General features: G+C 40.7%; 1 protein-coding gene across 2 annotated transcripts in view; it reads right to left on the bottom strand.

The window, feature by feature from the left end:
- The window catches only part of fmn2b (formin 2b), a 464,635-nt gene that overhangs the window by 118,789 nt on the left and 322,845 nt on the right, over nt 1-23,001 (bottom strand). For both annotated transcript variants that reach the window (XM_073050587.1, XM_073050588.1), the window contains exon 15: nt 8,063-8,114. In XM_073050587.1, the coding sequence (XP_072906688.1) occupies nt 8,063-8,114 (52 nt within the window). The remainder of the gene's footprint in view (nt 1-8,062; nt 8,115-23,001) is intronic.

Genomic DNA, 23,001 nt, shown 5'->3' with positions numbered 1-23,001 from the left:
TATCAACCATCCAATCTCCATGTTGGTCGAAAATCAGTCACACCATACTTTGGCAACCCTTTGCAAAATAATCTATTTGAAGATGACCTCTGACTCCGTCTTGTGTTTAGTTCATAGGCTGAAAATACCAAACAAAATTTACAATTCACATAATTACAACAGTAACCAAGTATTGCTTCCATAGGATATAGAAGCAGAATTAAGCCATTTGGCACATCAAGTCTGCTCTGCCATTTCATGGCTGATCCAATTTTCCTCTCAGCCCCAATCTCTTGCCTTCTCCCTGTATTCCTTCATGCCCTGGCCAATAGAGAATCTATCAACCTCTGCCTTAACTATACATAAAGATTTGGCCTCCACTGTTGCCTGTGGTAAAGAATTCCACAGATTCACCACTTGCTGGATAAAGAAAATCCTTCCCATCCCATTTTAAAAGGATGCCCCACTGGTCTTAACCTCTCCCACCATTGAAAAAATCCTCTGCACATACAACTCTATCAAGGCCTTTCATTATTCAATAGGTTTAAATGAGGTCACCCCTCTTTCTTCTGAATCCTATTGGGTACAGGCCCAATGTCATTAAATGCTCTTCATATGATGCCATTCAATCCTGCAATCATTTTTGTGAAGCTCCTTTGAACTCTCTCTAGTTTCAGCGCATCCTAAAATGAAGAGCCAAAAACTGCTCACAATACTCTGAGTGAGACCCCACCAGTGCTTTATGAAGTCTCAACATTACATACTTCTGTATTCTAGTCCTCTTGAAATGAATGCTGACATTACATTTGCCTTCCTCATTACAGACTCAACCTGCAAGTTACCCTTTAGGGAATCCTACACAAGGACTCCCAAGTCCCTTTGCACTGCAGTTTTTTGTATTTTCCCTCCATTTAGAAAATTGTCAACCCTTTCATATCTTCTCCCAAAGTACATGACGATACAATTACCAAGACTGTATTCCATCTGCCACTTCTTTGCCCATTCTACTACTGTCAAAGTCCTTTGGTAGCCTCTCTACTTCCTCAAAACTACCTGCCCCTCCATCTATCTTCATATCATCTGCAAACTTTGCAAGAAAGTCATCAATTTCATCATTCAAATCACTGACACACACACACACACGTGGCCTCTGTCGGTTGTGGTCAACCATGGGTACTGCGCCTCTGACAGTCACTGGCTTGTCGAGCAGCGTCAGTGGCTATTGAGGCTGATCTTGGAACAGTAGGCTCTGCCACGGTTGCTGCATGTGTAGGCCGTCATGGAATTGTTGTCCACTGTGCTCTCTGTTTAGCTGTCAGCTCCTCAAACTGACTCAGGATCACTCTTTTGCCTTGCTCTAGGTGTTGCTGAAGAGTACCTCGCCATTTGTTGCAGTCATCTGCCGTGTCTTCCCAGTACTCTGTGTTGATTTTTAAGGCTTGCATGTCGTGCTTGCAGAGGTCGTTAAAGTGACGGTGGGGTCTACCAATGTTCCTGTTGCCAGTTCTTTGGAGGATGTCCTTTGGCAGTCTACCATCCTTCATACGACGGACGTGGCCCAGCCAGCACAGTCTGCATTGTCTTAAAAGTGTGAACATTGCGGGAAGTCCAGCGCGGGAGAGGACCTCAGAGTTTGGGACTTTGTCTCTCCAGGCGATGCTGAGGATGTGGCAAAGGCTGCACAGGTGAAAACTATAGAGTTTCCTCTCCTGTTTGGAGTAGGTGGTCCAAGTCTCGCTACCATACAGGAGGGTGCTGATAACGCATGCATTGTACAAGGCAGTCTTGGTCTTTGTAGTGAGTTTCGGATTCTCCCTGACTTGCGAGGAGAGTCTAGCAAGGATCGATGTTGCTTTCCTGATATGTCTATTGATTTCATCCTCCGGGAGAGTGTGTCGCTAATGGTCAACCCCAAGCATGTGAACTCACGGACCACTTTTAGATCGTAACTATCGATGGTAATGACCGGTGTCTCCACTACATTCTGGGCAAGGACCTTTGTTTTCTTTAGGCTGATGGTAAACCCGAAGTCCTTGCATGCCTTAGAGAAATGGTCCATGAGAGTTTGTAGTTGCTGTTTGGTGTGCGAGGTTATAGCAGCGTCATCGGCAAAGAGCATGTCACGTATTAAGATATTTCACACTTTTGTTCTTGTTCTCAGATGCGCAGGGTTGAACAGCCACCCATCAGATCTGATGTGCATGTAGATGCCTTCTGTTGATGTCTCAAATGCATGCTTCAATAGCATAGAGAAGAACATGCCAAATAATGTTGGGGCCAACATGCATCCTTGTTTGACTCCACTACGAATAGTGAAGGTTCCTGATGAACTGCCATTGTACTGAACAGTAGCCCCCATGTCATCATGGAATGACTTGATGATAGTTTGGAGTTTCGGGGGACAGCCGATCTTGATGAGAACCCAAAAGAGCCCACCCCTGCTGACAAGGTCAAATGCCTTGGTCAAGTCGATGAAAGCGACATAAAGGGGTTTCTTTAGTTCCCTGCATTTCTCCTGGAATTGACAGTGAGAAAATCATGTCGACAGTTGACTTCCTTGCACGTAAACCACATTGGGACTCAGGGTAGACCTGCTCTGCCAGAGTTTGTAGACGTGCCAGAGCTACATGAGCAAAGACTTTGCTGACAATACTCAGGAGGGAGATACCCCTGTACTTGTTGCAGTTGCTCCTATCAGCCTTGTTCGTGTACAAAGTGATGATTTTGGAGTCTCACATATCCTGTTGTATGGCTCCTTCCCTCCAGCACTGACAGAGGACCTTGTATAAAGATTGGAGGAGTGAGCTCTTGCCGTGTTTGATCAGGTCTGGAGGAATCCCATCATTGCCAGCAGCTTTCCCTGGGGCCAGACTGTCAATTGCCTTGCTGAGGTTCTCAATATACACACACAAACATATACATACATATATATTTTTAAAATGGGTGCCGACACAGATCTCTGTGTAACAGCCACTGGTCACTAGCAGCCAACCAGAAAAGGCTCCCTTTATTCCTACTGTGTCATGCCAGTCAGCCACTGCTTAATCCATGCTAGATTCTTTCCTGTTATTACACGGGTTTGTAGTTTGTTAAGCAGCCTCATATGCATCACCTTGTCAAAGGTCTCTGAAAATCCAAGTACACAACATATACCAATTCTCCTTTGTCTATCCTGCACATTATTTCTTCAAAGAATTCCAACAGATTTTGTCAGGCAAGATTTTCCCTTGAGGAAATCATGCTGACTACGGCCTATTTTACTTAGTGCCTTTAAGTACCCCAAGACCTCATCCATAATAATTGACTCGAACATCTTCACAACCACTGAGGTCAGACTAACTGGCCTATAGTTTCCTTTATCTGCCTCTCTCCCTTCTTGAAGAGTGGAAAGACATCTGCAATTTTCCAGTCTTCCGGAATCATTCCGGAGTCCAGTAATTATTGAAAGATCAATGCTAATGCGTCTACGATCTCTTCAGCCACCTCTTTCAGAACCCTGGCATGTACACCATCTGGTCCAGGTGACTTATCTACCTTCAGACCTTTTAGTTTCCCAAGAACCTTCTCTCTAGTTATGGTAACTTCACACACTTCATGATACCTGACACCTGGAACTTCCACCATACTGCTAATGTCTTCCACCATAAAGATTGATACAAAATATTTATTCAGTTCTTCCACCACTTCATTGTTCCCTCATTACTCCCTCTCCAGTATTGTTTCCAGCAGACTGATATCCTCTCTTGCCTCGCTTCCTTCAATTTCCTTCATTATAACTGTGTATTAGGGAGACAAATGACTAATTTTAACTGAAACTTATCCTATCTTAGCATATAAACATAGTTCACCTCATTACATTATGCAGCAGGCATCAAATTTGCCGCTTCTCCCAGTCTATTCTGTCTTCTGATTAGTATATCAAATTGCTTTATTATCTACAATCTTGTAACTTCACTTCCTAACCCACTGCTTGTTCCTTCTCTCTGTAATAGAGGTTTCCAACACTTTTATGCCATAGTCCCTATTATTAACAAGGGGGTATGTGGACCCCAGGTTGGGAACTCCTGCTCTAGAATGAGATTTGTTTTGGCAAAGCTTAAGATCTCACATGGTTATAGTTTTCTACCCGATTTAACTTTTGGAATGTTCTTTCAAAATTTTATAAGATTGATTTCATCTCCTTTAAGATAATCCAAGTATTAGTCAGAGAGGGAGACAGCATGGACACAAGCCGTATGGCACAAAAAGTTTAATTTTGTACCAATCTCCAAACATCCATATTTACACTAATCCTGTTTTATTCACCTCACATTCTACAATTTACAGAGATATTAGAGTCAATTTACAGAGGTCAATTAGCCTACCAATATGTAGTCTTTAGGGTGGAGGAGGAAGCTGGAATACCGACACAGTCCCAGGAAAACATGCCAATTCCATACAGACAGAAACAGATGCTGGGATCAAACCCAAGCCACTACCAACTATACCTCTGTATTGCATTCTTTATTTGTCTCATCTTGGTCACTCCACAAGGCCAACACCACAAGTTAAGTTTATTGTCATTTAACTATATGCATGTATATAACCTATCACGCATATAGAAATGAGACAATGTTTCTCCAAAACAGGGTGGAAAGCACAGAAGAACAACACTCGGTAACTTATGAAGGTATGAGTAAAATCTGCAGAATTGCACAAAAAAAACTAATGTGGATTAATATTAAATATTGTAAGTTATAGAACAGATTAACCAGTGACACTTCGAATACGATGCAGCAGGGAGTTCAGTAGCTTAATATCCTGGGGGAGGGAACTGTTTCCCATTCTGATCGTTCTTGTTTTGTGTATTGTAGTAGTCTCCAGCCTGATGGTAGAAAGTCAAAGAGGATGCTGGGTGGACGGGTGGGATCCTTAATAATTCTAAGGGCTCTGCACAGGTAGCACTCTGATAAATGTCCCCAATGATCCTCTCAGCAGTTCTCACAGTCATTTATAGGGACATCTGGTCCAGTGCTTGACTGTTCCCACACCAGATGGGGATGCATCTTGTCAGGACGCTCTCAATTATGCCCCTGTAAGATTTGGGGGGAGCGGGGTATGCCTCGCTTGCCTCAATCTTCTTTGGAAGTGGAGATGCTGCCGTGCCTTCTTGTTCAGGGACATGATATTAAGGAACCAGGTGAGGTCATCCATGATGTGAACCCCAGAAACTTGGTGCACTTAACAGTGTCTGTGGAGAAGCCATGTACTTGCAGAGGGGTATGGTTCGTCTGCACCTTCTTAATGCCCACAATGATTTCCTTTGTCTTCTCTACGTTCAGGCTTAGGTGGTTGTTCTTACACCAATCCACCGATTCTTCGTTTCAAAGAATATCACAGATATCGTTAGCATTATACAGACTCTTAATCTTACTTTTGGAAATTTCAAACACTTTTCAGAAAGAATCTATCAGAAAAGAAGCTGTCGCACCCCAATAAAACCCCACAATACTCAGACGGAACTTCCCTTTCACAAACTCAATTTGGCTGCAATCTAGTAATGAGCTGGAAGAGTGGGGGCAAATGTTCTCTAATGGCAGCATTAGAGAACATTTATGCTCTGAATGTCTGATTTTTGTGAATCAAGGTCCTGCCATTTGATTGTTCTTGCTGCGAACGTATAAAGTAACTAATTCAATTAGACACTTCATTACCATCCTCTCTCCTGGATGCTTGACAAATTTACTTTTAAAGAATTTGCTACACGATTACCAAAGCAGCCCAGAAAAATAAATATATATATATTTTTTAAACTCATGATGTTCCTCCTCCCTCAAGTCAAAGAAACACAATCTAAAGAGGAGACAGATCAAGTTCAGGCTGTAAGTATCTTTCAACCATACATAAATGCAGCCAAATGAAAGTGTTTCTCCAGAGCCAAAGTGCAAAGTAAATCACCTACAGCACACAACACAATTGTACACATCTGGAGTGCCTGATCTCCTTTTCGTTGTAAAGGCGTCATATAAAATATTTGTAATAAATCCTTGATTTTTTCACCATGGATCAGGAGGATAGATGTTGAATGATCTATCACAGTTACCTGATTTTTATCTCATGCATTCATTTTGTTTGAATTATTCAACAGCTTAAAGTACAAATTTCCTTTGGAGACTTACTCCATTAGTTCTATTTAATGTTTCAGTTTCTCCCTCATTCTGCCTTCTCTACAATATTCACTTAACAACATTTAAAATTTCTCTGACAATATTTGCTCTTCACAACAGTCTGTGTAAGCTGCAACGCTTTAGGCATTGCTTGGGTAGGTGGATATTTTAAGTGAAATATTTAAATTGGTGCCAAACAACTGGGTGAAGGAACTGCCCATTAGTCTGGGGGTGGGTGGGATGTGGTTGACAGCATCCACAGGTCTGAATTTAGGATGAAATATTGAACTGAAATCCTGTTTCACTAATCCAAATCTGGCTTGGTGATGGGAGGCAGAGGGTAGTCAGTGGTGGAAGATGCTTTTTTGATTGGAATCCTGTGAGCAATGCTGTTTCACAGGAATCTTGTCAGCAAGCCACTCTGCTCGTATGATTTCTGAGGGGATCATCAGGATGCTGGCTAGACTGGAGAACATGGGCAGAGAATGGATAGAACAACATGTTTTTACTGGAGAGAGGCAGGCCCAGGTGTAACCTCAGAGGTATGTAAAATTATAAGGGGTATAGATGGGGAAAAGATTCTTCCCTGTGGTTGGGGCATCAAAAACATAGGCCATAGAACAGCCAACCTGGGGTCCACAAACCCCTTGCTTAACAGTATTAGTCTATGACAAAAAAAAAGGCTGGGAACCCCTAGTTTAGAAGGATATGCATATTGAGCGCTGGGATGTGAAAGCAAAAATGTCATGTCTTCAGTTGCCAGGACTGGTTGGTAAAGTATCTGAACAGATCTAGACAGAAATGAGATTGGTAATCGAGCACCTCCACTCCATCTGCCAAAAGTGGAGCAACATTTTAATTCCGATTCCCATCCTGATGTGTCGGTCCAATGCCTTCCTGTGCTACGGGGCCACCCTCGGTGGAGGAGCAACATTTTATATTCTGTCTGGGTAGCCTCCAGCCTGATAGCATTAATATCAATCTCTCCTTTCTGCAAGAAATAAATGTTTCTCCCCCCCCCCCCCCCCCCCCATTCTTTTCCCCATTCTGGTCTCGTACCTCTTCTCAACTTTCCTTGGTGCTCCTCCTCCTTCCCCTCTTCCTATGGCTCTATACTCCTTGTGTCAGATTCCTTCATTTCCAGCCCTTTACCTTTCCTACCCAACTGACTTCACCTATCACCTTCTAGCTATCCTCCTTCCCCTCCCCACGATGCTTATTTCCTGGTGTCCTCTCCCTTCGTTTCTAGTCCTGAAGAAGGGTCTCCACCTGAAACGTTTATTCATTTCCATGATGCTACTTGACCTGCATTTTGTGATTAATAAAGAAGTCTGTGTGACAAGAAAGGCATATTACAAGTTATGATGTAAAGAAACAGACAGAGGAATATTAGGAAATATCTGATGCACCTCTTCCCAGTGAAAGAAGGAAAGAAACAAGTAGACTGCCTGACTTCTTCACCACAGTTCAATTAAGACTAGAAAGAAAGAAAACATAAACTTATTTTCATTTCAACTCTTTTATAGTAGCACACTGTTACCACGCTCAGCATTTTTTTTGCCATCAATGACCAACTCTTCCAAGATAAACACCACCAGTGTTTGATCTAAGAGTAGATAGGATCTTTGAAGCAATTAGCAAATCTTGGATGCAGCGCAGGACGATAAAGGATGCAGCACAGGACAGGAATTTCATTTCAGATATCTGATATACAATGGGAGATAGACAGAAAGAACAGTCTCCCTGACCTCTTACACCTGTAAACCCTGTTAACTTCCAAGGCAGTAAACAATGTTTGCTAATAGCTTCATTTTGTTTTCTGGATACCAGCTCATTTTCTGAATATTCTGAAGGTGTTTCTGAACAGATAATTGAGTGGGAATATTTTGCTTAAGGAGATTTCTACTTATAATCAGAAGCCTGAAAAGAAAAATTACCTTTTGTGTGTTCCAGACAAGAAAGCTTCTTGAGATTCTTCATCAGACTTTGCTGTGAATCCAAAAAGAAAGCAGTAATTAATAGTGTGGTCAAAAGGTCAACTTGAAATACTTCCAAATTGGAGCATTTAAAAAATAACTGCATCATTTACTCTAATTTTGGAAGTTAAATTGGGCTTAACTTTAACTCAAGTAAAAAGAAACAGAAGCAGGAGTAGGCCTCAAGACCCCTCGAATTGCTGAGAAATGGCTTGAGCACCTCAGGCATATCATAGGCAAATAAAACATGGGGATCAAAGGCTTTCTCTGCTGGGTCGTAGTGGAGGCTTAATGATGAAGTGCCAATTTAAAAATATGATTACATTTCAAGAACCTCTTTAGAAAGTCAATGGGAAGTAATTGTTCACTCTTCCTTCTATTCAAGGAGCAATTAATATTTCAGGAAACAGACGGTTCCAATAAAAGAAATAGATGAAATGTCAAAGTGGACTTTTTCTTAAAAATATCAATTCCTTTGACTATCATTTCCTTAAATTCCCAACTGGAATGCCAATTGCAATGTTCCCCTTTTTTATTAGAAGAGTTGCACAGAACTGATCATTGATCTGATCAGGAATTTTTTTTTTTAGAATTACACCGCCTGAAAAATGCGTGGCAACAAAGGCTATGTGCACAGGAGCATTTCAGTAACTGCGTGGCCACGCACCCACACAGCTTAAAGGGAACAGTCATCAAATGCCAGTCTTTCTCTCCCCCCCCCCCCCCCACAAATTAAGCACAAGAAAATTTGCTTTCATTCTGATGCTTGAACAGACTGTACCCCGTTTCAGCCAACTCCACACTTTCAGAGCAATTCAGGAAGCCAAAGATGCCTCTCTCTGAAGCCTCAAAGAAACCCAGAATAAAACCAACCCAACGGATTCACAGTGCATGTCTGCACCCAGTTCAGAACTACACTGCTAATCTCATTCACTTAAACGATGCCAAGACAGGTTGGAGCTCAAATAATATTTCAAAAGTAAAACCACAATGTAAAATCAGCAATGTCATTTAAAATTCTGGAAAATAGCAATAAACATTCAAATTTCTTATTACAGTTCTCTATTTTGAACCAATGTTAATAAACAAAAAAAAATTGGGATTTTATATCAGAATCCTCATAGGTAGTTAAGAAATAGGAAGACTCAGGTCTATCGCAAAAGTTAATAAGACAGTGGCTAATTTGATCTTGACTTTGGCCACTTTCCTGTTCATAAACATTACTTTCAGTTTCTGCATTCAATAACTAGGCCTTCAAGGATAGAGAATTTCAAAAAAAAAAATCACCAACCTCAGTACGCACTTTTCCTCAACCCTCCCAATTGAGAGTCAACAAATTCCAGAACTATTAACTTATTTTTAGTTCCCCTTGTGGGTGAATCTCTGTCATCACCTACCTCATGTTTTAACAAGATAACATCTTATTCCTCTATTAAAGCCATCAGACCCAACCTTTTCCTCATCAAGCAATCCCAACACCCTGGAATGCAACCACTGAACCTTTTTCCAGATTTCAGAAAAAGCTCATGTTGAAAGGTTAGCTCATTCTGCAGATGAATCATTTCATTAAACTCCCAAGTACCAGGACAATGCATCTTCACAGCTCATACAGTTATACTCTGCTATCTTTCAGATTTGCTGCCCAGTTACAGGCATCTCAATTTCTTTATTAGCCTTTCCATATTACAGTTGTGTCAGCAGCTTGTCTGTTGGTTTCTTCACCGACGTATCCTGCAAATATATTTCACTGCCACTTCTTAATCTGATGGCAGCTTCCAGCTTTGCCATTTAAAAAAAATTGGAATCACCTCCACCATTTTGTCCTCATTTACATTTAAACTTGACAGCTCTTCAATGCGCCCTCCAATTCCATCCTGCCAACAACTCATTCCCACAACAGCATTTCTACCTTTGGACATCCCTATTTTTATCTCTTTTCTTCCCTATTTACTTCCAGAATGAATGCACCCTAATAATTTCTAAGAATCAAGACCGTGAAACTTACTTTTCCCATGATCATTCAAGTAACTGTAGTGATTGCTGTTAACTCAACACCATCGGTTCTACCTTAATCTCTTAAAAGAAAACTCAAATCATCTTTTCTTATACCCTTACTTTCATCACTACTCACTTTCGTTCTCCCAAGTGCATTCCATCCCAATTAAATCCCTACATAGATCTCAGGTCACCGGGTTGTAAGTTGCTCATGATTTGAAACACTAGCAACAAATTTCATTTTCTATCTTCTGATAATTAAAGGCCTGAAGCCGGCTCAGCCACACTTTTCCACGCCTAAACCTACCTCCCAGCTATGCAGCTTACTCGGCCTCTGAATCCTGGACACATTCAGAGAAAAGGAACAAGGTTTTGGTTTTGACCAGTCGCTCAGCAATATACAGCCAAAGCCCTTCGCTCTGAAAGACCTCTAGCAGCTTTGACATCTTACAGTATGTCATCAATTTAACTCAGTTTAAATGTTCCTGGCATTGAGAAATTTAGAAACCCACAGCACTGCGCAAAAGTATGAGGCACATAATGTATAAAAAGCTAGGATGCCCAAGACTTTACTATATTACTGCAGTAAATTTATGTATTGCATTGTAATACTGCCACAAAAGAAAACAAATTTCATGAAACACACGAGTGCAACTCTTAGGGTTGGTATGTATGCACCTGCCCCTGGCATCCTCTGCTACCTAGATCACACTCCTTCCACCCTCATTATTCCAAACATCCTTTGCTCCCACCAGATTTACACACTTGTTCTCTGCTCCACATTGAGAAATACAGTATTGTGCAAAAGTCTTAGGCACCCTAGCGATGTGTATGTGCCCAAGACTGACTTATGCACAGTTCTATTCAAGTTAAATATTGCAAATTAATTCAGGATCAAGAATATTTAAATAAAATAATCCATAAACAAATTGCTTCATTCCCCTATGGTACTGGCCAAATGCCTCTATTCCAATGACTCAATCATTCAAACATGTCCTGAGAGATAACTGCCCAACATGATGCTGGGGAATCCCAGCAAGATGAGCATCTGTGGCAGGGCTCCACATGCACTTCAACAATGGAGCACAGGGACAGATGTGGCAGCATCTGCTGCTCATTAAGTTCTGAACTCATAGCAAGTCAGGAGGTTACTCCAGTGCAAAAGGCTGAACTCCAAAGATTTGGGATTGCCAACCACATCCAGCACAATTTTTTCTCTTGTTTCTGCGGTTCCAAGGCCCTGATATGCTTTTTAAAGTGCAGTGCCAGAGTTGAATACAGCACCAGCTGAGACATAAATATGCTTTATCAAGTTTTAAAAATAATGCCTTTGTTTCGTACCCAGTCCTCTACTCAAGGTCAAAATCCCCACGGGCCATCTTTCCCATCTTCTCAAGTGGCTCTACTGTCTCCAAGGTCTAGTGTACAGACATCCCAAGGGTTTATCTGTTCTGAACCCCATTTAAAACCAGAGTGTGACACACACATGCAATATTCTCCATGTGGACACTGTACTTCCTTGTGACCACCTGGACTTCCTTTGTATTCTGCTTTATTCTGAACTATCTCATTTTCCTGCAATTTTCATATTTTGAAACATAGGGCTAATATTCCTAAAAATTTCGCAAATAGTAAAGATTTAAAACTGTGCCATCATGGGCTACTGTGAGGTGACCTACCTACCAACCTACTGCCCATTGCACCACTGGTGATTACGGCAGCAATAAAGGTCCTTCATCTCTGGTGATGTTCAGAGCTTCCATCATTGTATCATTGGCTTGGTTTTCACTACTGTCAGTCATGCAAGTCTCAGGTGGAGACTCAGGATTACTGTTCCACTCAGATGTAAAAGGACTCATTGTCATGTCCGTAACAGTTTTGTTTTAAATGTCAGGGTTGTGAACCATGAGCTGAAACCCCAAACAGAGGATTGGTGGACCACTCTCCATCCTTTGACTTGTTTGGTATGGGTGACCCTTCCAAGATCCAAAGTCCTAACAGCAGCCAGAAGATCATAAGATAATGGAGCAGAATTGTGCCATTTGGCCCATTGAGTCGGCTCTGCCATTCCATCACCTTAGGCTGATCCAATTTTCCTTTTAACCCCAATCTCCAGCCTTCTCGCCTTATCCCTTCATGCCCTGACTAAATCAGCATCTGTCTTAAATATATGTAAAGACTTGGCTTCCACAGCTGCCGCCGGGAAAGAATTCCACAGATTCAACTATCTCTGGCTAAAGAAATTCACCTCCATTCTAATGGACACCACTCTATTTTGAGGCTGTGTCTTGTCGTTTTAGACTCTCCCATCATAGGAAACATCCTCTCCACACCTACTCCGTCAAGGCCTTTCACTATTTGAGGTCACCACTCAATCTTCTCAATTTGAGTGAATACGGGCCCAGTGCAAATTAAATGGTCTTCATACAACAAGCCATTCAATTCTGGAATCATTTTTGTGGAGCTCCTTTGAACTGTGTCAGCACATCCTTTCTAAGATTAATGGGCCAAAAACTGTTCACAATACTTCAAGTGAGGCCTCACCAATGCTTTATAAATTCTCAACATTACATCCTTGTTTTTATGTTCTAGTCCTCTTGAAATGAATGCTGACATTGCATTTGCCTTCCTCACTACAGACTCAACAGATAAATTAACCTTTAGGGAATCTTGCACAAGGATTCCCAAGCCCCTTTGCACCTTAGTTTTTTTGATTTATCTCCATTTAGAAAATAGTCAAAACTTTCATTTCTTCTACCAAACTGCATGACTATATACTTCCCAACACTGTACAGTCGGCCCTCCTTATCCATGAGGGATTGGTTCTGGGATCCCTCGCAGATACCAAAATTCACGGATGCTCTCGTCCCTTATTCAACCAGTCTCAATGCCGTGGACCTTAGGACCCAGTGGAACCCCAGACCTTATTTAACCTGTCTCAGTGCTCTGGACATTAGGACCCACCTGTAGAGATCTGAATATGTAGTGTTTCTGTTCATGAAAATAATCACGATAACGATTGAAAATAAAGTGGAAATAATAAAGCAATCGGAAAGAGGTGAAACGCCATCGGTCATTGGAAAAGCGTTAAGGCTACGTCGGTCAACGATCGGAACAATTTTAAAGGATAAAGTGAGAAAGGCTCTGCCCTGATGAAAGCTACAATTATTACTAAGCAACTCAGTGGTTTAATTATTGTGTTTTGGGTTTTTGACCCTCCACATCAACCCGGCACGGTGGAGAGCACCCTCGATAGCGATCTGTCACAAGATCGAACTCAGGAACTTCCCGAGCCCGGTGCTGAAACATACGTTCGTAAGTGTTTTATATGCATAGAAAGGTAAAATATATACTTTATATGAAGGCAAATGTTTGACTAACTGATGCTAAATAATACTGGATGTACCTGTTCCGACTGACTTAGTAAGAGAACTTACGATCTTTTTCGATCCTGATCAACAATAACCCACGCAAATCCTCCTGTATACTTTAAATAATCTCTAGATTACTTATAATACCTAGTACAATGTAAATGCTATGTTAGATAGTTGTTATACTGCATTGTTTAGGGAATAATGACAAGAAAAAAGTCTGTACATGCTTGAACAACAAGTGCTGGAAGAGCACTTCCAGGTTTTCGCGATTCGCTTAATTCGCAGATAAGGACGGCCGACTGTATTCCATCTGCCATTTCTTTGCCCATTCTCCTAATCTGAGGCTACATCCACACTAGACCGGATAATTTTGAAAACGGCGGTTTCGCGTAAAAACGATAGGCGTCCACACTATGCGTTTTTAAAAATATCTCTGTTCACATTGAAAATGAGATTTCGGTGTATCTCCTCCTACTGCGTATGCGCAGGACATATCTACCAAAAACAAGTGACATGTTTGGTGTTGAATCTCGCTGTGAAAGACTTGGTATGTGTTTGTTCAGTTACAGACTAGAAAAACTCAAACGACGGGCAGCTGTTGGCAAATAACAAATACTGAAGCGTATGGAGGCAACCAACAGGGAGTTCACGGACTGTATGACCCGGCTGACGACGAACATTGAAAAACTGACTAACTCTGCTACATTAATAAAGCACCTTGTTAAATGTGTAAAACATATTTGCATCAGTATTACCTTGCATTTCCATACAATGTTACATTAGGCTATTACACATCTATTGTCAGAGAAGTACCTGCATAAATAGGTAAACCACCTTCATACAAGGACAGAAAACAGGGCAAAGTGAGTACAGTATACTTATTTATTCAGTAAGTTATGGGTCAAAGTATTTGGTGAGTACATTTCTAACTCCTCTGGCTTCAGTCTCGTTGCCGTCTGTTCTGAAATTGTTAGGTTGCGTTCAAGAAAACAATGAAATGGCGCTCTGCCGTCTGATAGCGTTTTCAGATTTCTCTGGTTACCCTGTCCACACTGATCTGCCCGAGCAGCGTTTTCAAAAATACCCACCCTGGAAAGCGTTTCTGTAAAGCTCTGGTTTCAGGGGATGAAAACGCCGTTTTAGTGTAGACAGAGGGTTAAAAAAAAAGAGGAAAAGCTTCGGTTACGGATTTAACCAGTCTACTGTGGATGTAGCCCAAGTCTTTCTGCAGCCTCAAAACTACCTGCCCCTCTACCCATCTTCATAACATAGGCAAATTTTGCAACAAATCCATCAATTCCACCATCCAAAGTCATTGACATATAACACAAAAAAGAATCAGTCCCAACACAGACCCTTGTGTAACACAACTAGTCACCAGCAGCCAATCAGAAAAGTATTCCCCCTCTTTGTCTCCTGCCAATAAATCACTGTTTGATCCATGCTAGAATCTTTCCTGTATTTCCGTACACTCATGGCTTGTTAAGCAGCCTAATGTGTGACATCATGTCAAAGCCTTCTGAAAATCCAAGTTCACAACATCACTGATTCCTCTGTCTATCTTGCTTGTTATTTCTTTAAAGAATTTGAGGAAGCCATGCTGACTACAACCTATTTATCACGTGGCTCCAAGTACCCCAAGACCTTATCCTTAATAATCGACTCCAACATCTTCCCAACCAGAGATCAGACTAACTGGCCTATAGTTTCCTTTCTTCTGCTTCGCTCCCTTCTTGAAGACTGGAGTGACATTTGCAATTTTCCAGTCTTCCAGAACCATTCCAGAATCTAGTGATTCTTGAAAGATCATTATTAATTAATGCCTTCGCAATCTCATCAGTTACCTCTTTCAGATAACTGGGATATACACCATCTGCTCCAGGTGACTTATCTACCTTCAGACCTTTCAGATTCCCAAGTCTTCTCTTTAGTTATGGTAACTTCACACACTTCATGACCCCTGACACCTGGAACTTCCACTACACTACTCATGTCTTCCACAGTGAAGCCTGATGCAAAATACTTGTTCAGTTCATCTGCCATTTAATTGTCCCCCAAAACTACCTCTCCAGCATCATTTTCCAGTAGTCCAATTTTATTCTTGCCTCCCTCTTACACCTTATGTATCTGAAGAAACCTCTGCTGTCCTTTTCAATATTATTGGCCAACTTACTTTTGTATTCTATCTTTCATCTTTCCTTTAGAGTATTTTTTTCTTTCAGATGTATATATCCTGTGCCTTCTGAATTGCTCCCATAAATTCCAGCCATTGCTGCTCTGTCATCATCCCTGCCAATATTCTTATCCCAATCAATTCGGGCTAATTCCTCTAATGCCTTGTAATTCCCTTTACTCCACTGGAATACCGATACATCTGACTTTAGCTTCTCCTCCTCAAATTTCATGGTGAATTCAATCATGTTATGATCACTTGTCCCTAAGGGTTGTTTTACCTTAAGCTCCCTAATTCTAGGTCATTGCACAACACCCAATCCAGAACAGCTGATCCTCCAGTAGGCTCAACCACGAGTTGCTCTAAAAAGCCATCTCATAGGTATTCTAGAAACCATCCCTCTTGGAATCCAGCACCAACCTGATCCTCAACACATGATGGCTGGTGGGTTAACTCGCCACTGTAAATTTCCCTCATGTTGGTAGGTGGCAGAAGACTTGTGATGGACTTAATGGACAAGTGGGACACAATGGGGAATGGGACTGATTAGAATGATGGAACAACTGGCTGGGCTTGATAAGCCTTCAGTTGTCATTAGGCAAGATGAGAAATTTACATTCACTGTCTTAATTTCTTTTCTACACAGATGAACCTCAATTTGGTAAATTAAATTTTATTCAGATGCTTAACATTTTCTTAACAATATTTTTGCCAAGATCCAATTGTAGAACATGTATGGATTTGAAGGAAGCACAGCGTTTCATTATGAAAAACTGCCAAGAATATATTTTGGTTTAAAATTCAGCAAGTGCATTTGATTACATGGATTTGATCCATACCTTAAATCCCTAGAAAATTTAATTGAAGATGTATAATTTCTTTCAAAACAAGAAAAAAAATCAGCTGTTTTGATCAGCATGGACAGGTCGTACTCTGATTTTCATTCCTCTGGAAGTACCAATTCCCCTTATTGCAATCACCTTTCAGTTAAGCTCAGGGGCTGATTTGGCAATAGCAAATGGGGAATTGACTCCAAGTCAACTTGGAGAAGGTTATTGGGTTTCTGGTCTTTATTTCAGGGCATACCGGTGCTAGATTCTGCCAGCACCCATACAAATTTCAAGCCAGTTAAAATGAAACCATTATATATTTTAAAAAAAACAGCTGAAGCAATGAACCAAGATCGACAGAATATCACTTTATAAATCTGCATTCATTCCTCAAGTCTGTCTGTCTGGTGAGCCAACCTTTCTCTCGGATGGAGGTGTATTGTGATTCCTGGCTTCAGCTTCAAATCCCTGAGCCAAAGTACATTTCTGCATCACTTCTCAATCTGTACCTTCTGTCAAAAGCTATCCAGAACATCCAGAGGGTAGGAATGCCCTCATTAGAATCTCGCCAGAGGCTCGGCTACCAGAAGGCTTGATAGGCTTCTCTGAATGTCTTTAGGATTCAGAAGCATGTCAACTCTTCACTTACACAAGTGCAAGAAATATATTTAGAAGAATGCTCATGAATTGGGAATTCTGCTGATACAACATACTTTACAAATGGTAACAACCTTCAGGAGCAAGATATGTGTTCAGTTATCTGGATCCATATAATACAGGACAGGAAGAGGCTCTTTGTCCCATTGAATATGCTTTCCTTCAAGCATACATTTGCACTAATCCTTCATTAATTCTATTTTATGTACCTGATGTTCCATCAATTCCATTGCTTGCTCAACAAAGTACTTTATGGTACTGAGCAAAAGTCTTAGGCTCATACATATAGCTAGGGTGCACAGTTCTGTACTAATTTTATGCATTACACAGTACTGCAGTACCCCCCCCCCCAGAAAAAATTTCATGACACATGTGAGTGATGATATACACAATTCCAATATTGATCTCTATTGTGGACCGAGAGCGGAAAGGAGGCAGGGAGAGGGCAAAAAAAGGGAGTGGGAAGCTCCAGAGAACATTCTATAATAATCAATATACCAATTGCTTGGAATCAAATAACCTTGCCTAATGTCAGCGCTGGGCGTGTCTGTACTCTCACCACCCCCACGCTCTTTCTCTGCCCCCAAATACAGCTGTGCTTCACGTTTGCCAATCCCAAAATCCTTTGCTCCCACCAGATGTACAACTTTGCTCTCCACTCTAGATTAACAAATACAGTACTGAGTACTGTAAACAGTCTTAGGCACCCTAGCAATAAAGACATGCTTAGGACTTCTGCAGAGTACTGTATGTTTGGAAAAACTGAGTAATCAACCTTGCCACCCACATATCTTCATGAAGTGTAAGGAAACTGAACACCTGAGGGGAAATTCTAAGGCAGAGAAAGAACACAAACTTCACAAACATTGCAAATATCCTTTAAAAAAAAAGGATGAGGTCTCGGTTTTCTGATGCATCACTCTTGACTCAGAAAGAACACTTCCATTTAAATTAGTACACATGTTCCAAGCCCTAGTCCAGAGACTAATGCAGGCCATCACTTTCAGACACTGCTATGGAGCTTTGACATTGTCAGTGATGCTGCCTTTGAAATGTAGTATTAAATAGAATCTTGGTTTACCTTTAATTTAGCTGTCTTGCACACAGCATCTTACATAGCCCTCGGAAGACACGGGATTCTTTGCAGTTTTTCTTTTGCAGCACCTCAGATCAGCAATAACATAATTTTAAAGCCTCTTGTCATCTGTAATCTCTTCATTCATGCACGATAATTGCACTCCCCATATTCTGGCCACCCATCTATCCTCATATCATCATTCCATCAAGGAAGGTCTCAGTACCTGCACATTCTAGAGCTCTCTTGTTCTCCCCTCTTTCTGGATTCTGTGACAAAGCTTTCATTATCTGCTCTTACTTCCTCCTGAGACTCAGAGTAAAACCTTCCAATTTAGCATCGGCCCACCACTATCGACAAGTGTATACACACACACAGATTGTGCCACTTTCTGTGCACCTTCTCCAATGATAATTTTATGACAGCTCATATACAAAGATCAAATCAGTACTTTCATTTCACAGCTGATTGACATGTAATCCCTAGGTGATCTTTCTCAAGGGATTCAATTTCCTAACATGAGAGATTCTGCAGATGCTGGAAATTTGGAGTAACACATACAAAATTGCTGGAGAAATTCAGCTGGTTACGCAGCATCAGTGGGAAGGAATTAACAGTCAGCATTTTGGGCTGAACCCCTTCATTGGGACTATTTCCCAACTATGTCCTTTCATGAAGTGGGAAGCTGTCTGATACATTCTCATCCTATGGCTGAGGGAAATGACTGGGCTTTTAACATCTTGGGAGTTTAGAAAATAAAATCAGTTCAAAAATTTCCACCTTTAAGTTATTGTCCTCTGTGGCTGCTATTTTGAGTTAACATTTATATGACTGCAGCTTCCCAAAGTCAGGCTCCATAACTTTTCCCTTTATTGATCACAGTGCATGAGGTTGGACTTAATCAATAGGTGATTGACTGTGGTCATTAATTCATAATGAAATGACAGAATTAGATCAAATGAAAAAGTGTAGACAGCATAATGAGGAGTATCTGAAATATGGATTTATACCAACCAACAGCAGCTAATGTGTCTTATGTGAAAAAGTTTTTCTTCAAATAAGGCAATGAAACCATCCTGGCTCATTGAATATTTGAAGAGAATACATTCTGATAAGGCAAAAAGAATTTGGCTTATTTTCAATCACTTCTTTAAAACGAACAGAAGCAGAAAAAAAACTTCAAAACATGTTTGCACACACTTCACAAAAAAAGTGATTGTTTGGGTGACTCATACAACATTTCATTGCTAAATCTGGAAAGCCCTATACAATTAGAGGAGAACTGATTCTACCAGCAGTGAGGGAGGTTCTGAGTACAGTTTTACACAAGTCATCAGACCAAATAATTAAAACAATTTCACTCAGTGACAGCTCTGTCCAAATACAAATAGATGAAACGTCTGAGAATGTGGAAGACACATTGTGCCACATACTTAGGACAATAAAGCTTGCTCTATAGTTGGATGTGTCAATTTTGCCAGGCAATGTCAACATAGCACAGGCAAAACTTGACTCTTTTACTGAAAGTACATAAAGTAGCCAGTGATACTCTGGTTGAGCTGTGGGCTAGAGAAATGCGGTCAAGACCATTCGATTTTGAACTTTACCTTTCTGAACACCACACCCTAATTCACAAGAATTGCATCACTGCATGACTACAGTATGGGGAATCATACCAGTCACATTAGCGAACAGCAATAATGCATGGGACCCAGATATACCAAATACAGAAGTGTCACATTGTTTTACAACAACTATTAGGTGCTTTGAGCAAACTCTAAGAGAACAGTGTGTTAGAAAGAGATGAGGTGTTTACATGGTCATTATAATCAATTATGAGGCACAAAAGATCAAATAATTATAATAATTTATTTCATAAATTAAGCCTGTAATCCCTCAGCTGCTACCAAGTACTCCTCCACCACCCTGTTTATTTTTAATCGCCCCGTTCAAAACTCCTACCACCCTTGAGGGGGCAATATCACCCTCTTTGGGAACCGCTGGTCTAGATGAAGTGCCTCAGCCTCAAACATTCTGTCCCTTTTCCCTCCACAAATGCATCCAGAACCAGAGTTCTCCCATCTGCGTTTACAAGTCAAGTCTCTATACTCCGTCCTTAGGAAAACACACCTGCATCCCAGAGATCAATTCAATGAAATCACAATCTGCTGGAGGAACTCAGCAGTTTGAGCAATATCTATGGAGATGGAAGGAACTGTTAAGGACTCGAGTTCAAACCCTGCGTCAAGACACCCTTCGGTATGAAACCAAGACTGAAACAAATACTGCCCAAGTGATCTCAAAGCTCTTCAGTTTTTTGTACTAAGGAACCATCTAATTGTCTTATAACAGTCAGGTGGACTTCACCTCACATCTTCCTCACCATGAACTGTACCTTATTATCTGCACAGCACTCGGCACTGTAGCGGTTTGTTCTGTAATATTATTGTTTTAACATACAATGTCAATGCACTGTAATACGAGTATTCATGACAAGCTTTTCACTGCAACTCGGTACGTGACAACAAAACCAATTTATTTTAGATATCCATCTCCACTGTGTACAAGGCTAATCTCTCATCAGTTTTCCAATTCATTTACAGCTTCTGAATGCTAAATGAGGTGCTTCCTGTACATGATTTATCTGGACTTTCTGATCATTATTATCTAATATACTATTTAATTAATACTGTACTCATATATGCTACAGATAGACACAGATTGCTAAATATCACCAGGATTCTGCTTTTCCTTCCCCAACAACCATGCTCTGAAGCCTAGATGGTGCAGCATCAGCTCAGCATAAGTTCTCCTCTACAACCAAAGTGTCTTAAAGCAAAATGAAGTTGTTTTCCGACTGAAGACCTATCTCAGATGCCAAAGTAGACAGCGAGTTCCAACCGCTTTCCTGAAGGACTCTGGTGATTCATAATCGCCACACCTGGCTCAATAACTTGTGGAACCATTGAAATTACTTGTGGCACAGTGATGTAGTTTAATGTCCAGACAACACCAACTCCCTCCAAGGCTTTTGGACTTAACAAGCAGTACCATAAAAGAAGTGTTCCCGACCACTGGTTGATTCAGCCAAAAGTTTACAAATTTCCTTGAATAAACTCTCAAATCTAACTTCTCAAACTTCCTCAAGGAAAACATCTGCACAATGCACTACGTGTTTGGAAAATCAAATGAGCCTTTGCACAAACCATCCATCCAATCTGGACTGGTCTCTCGAACAACATCCATTTCCCTGGCTTCGGTGGAAATGGTTACTGGGTGGCAGAAGGGAATCACAAATGCACGTCTTAATCTGTGACTCTGATTGAAATTTTCCCCTGGCTAGTCTCCCAAAGGAATAAAATAAGCAGTGTTTAAGTCTAGTCAGAGAGCTGACCCTACATATTGCACACAACCTCTGAGGGCTTTGTCAAGCTTTCCAGAATTAACTTATTTCATTTGCTCCGTGACTTTCTTCAGTCTGCACTGCACAACATTAGCAATGTAAATTCCACAGCCTGGTTAGATATATTGTACAGTCAAGCCAGATTTAGCAACGCTACCATGCAAGTTAATTCAGGAAATGGGGCATCATCAGATAAGAAATCATTCTCCAATATCTAAAGATAATGATGGTCAATTACAAGATGTAATCTTTATTGAAAGTCAGTTGTTAGTGTTTCTTTTTGAGGAACTTTGGTGACCACCTCTTTGTTGAAGATTTGGACTGTGGAAGTGAAATTTCAGCATGGAATCAAATAATATTCTGTACTCAGACAACACAGACATCAGTTAACACTGCTCCAGGCTTTCAATTACATTGTACCTCAGTGATTATTGCTGTAAATAGTTGCATGAAAATCCTCTAAAAACTTATTATTCAGCTCCCTTGGTGAATTGGTCTCTGCGCGGAATGGAGAACACTTCGCTTCTCTTGGGTCGCATACGGCACTGTTTACTCAGATATCATCACCACGGCAGTCTGAACCTCGGCTTCCACACAAGCCAAATAGGCTCCTCTGGCCTATTTAAAGTCAGAAGGCAGAACAAACATCTACATCTTTCAGTACTCCGTATTATTCTTTGAAGATCCCACAAAAAAGGCAAATTGCCGTTGACTATTTCCACCAACTTCTACAGCTTTAGTTCAAGAATAAGTTTTGAATTAGAGCTACAGAACTTATTGCAATTGGCAATCACTACACAAACTGCATTTTATCTGCAATTCCCAAGAACTAATTCAATGAACAACATTTGAAGAGCGCGTGTTGAACAAATAGAGGAGTAGTCATTGTTAGATGTAGCTACGGTAATCTCCGAATACAACAGTGAACTAGGATTATATATGGACATGTTCCACTAAGAGGCTGGTGCATTACTAGTATGGACAACCCATATTTTGCCATAAAATTCAAATTCCACGGGCAAAGCATAACATTTCATATCATTTCGAACACTTGGCTTCCAAACCGACTGACGGACTGAAAAATACATTAAAATTTTTAGATGTTTTCAGTCTGCCTGGACTAGTTAATTGGACAGTTTGATTTAATAGTTTATTTGTGGCCAACAGCTTTCAAAGAACTAATCTTTAGATGTCCCTTTAAATGGGTTTACAAAGTAATCTGGAATTAATACAATTTAATTTTCCTTTGGCCTCACAAATAAGAATAATGGTGAAAATAAGTCTTATTTTTATTTAAAACTGGCAGGAAAAAAAACTTTTACAATACAGGATTTGAAAAAAAAAAATCCAAATCAATTGATTAAATGTTTACAAGAAACAGATGAGGGGCTAT

The sequence above is a fragment of the Hemitrygon akajei genome, chromosome 7, assembly GCF_048418815.1.
Source record: "Hemitrygon akajei chromosome 7, sHemAka1.3, whole genome shotgun sequence".
NCBI classification, from domain to species: domain Eukaryota; kingdom Metazoa; phylum Chordata; class Chondrichthyes; order Myliobatiformes; family Dasyatidae; genus Hemitrygon; species Hemitrygon akajei.
This window is presented reverse-complemented; position numbering and strand designations above follow the sequence as displayed.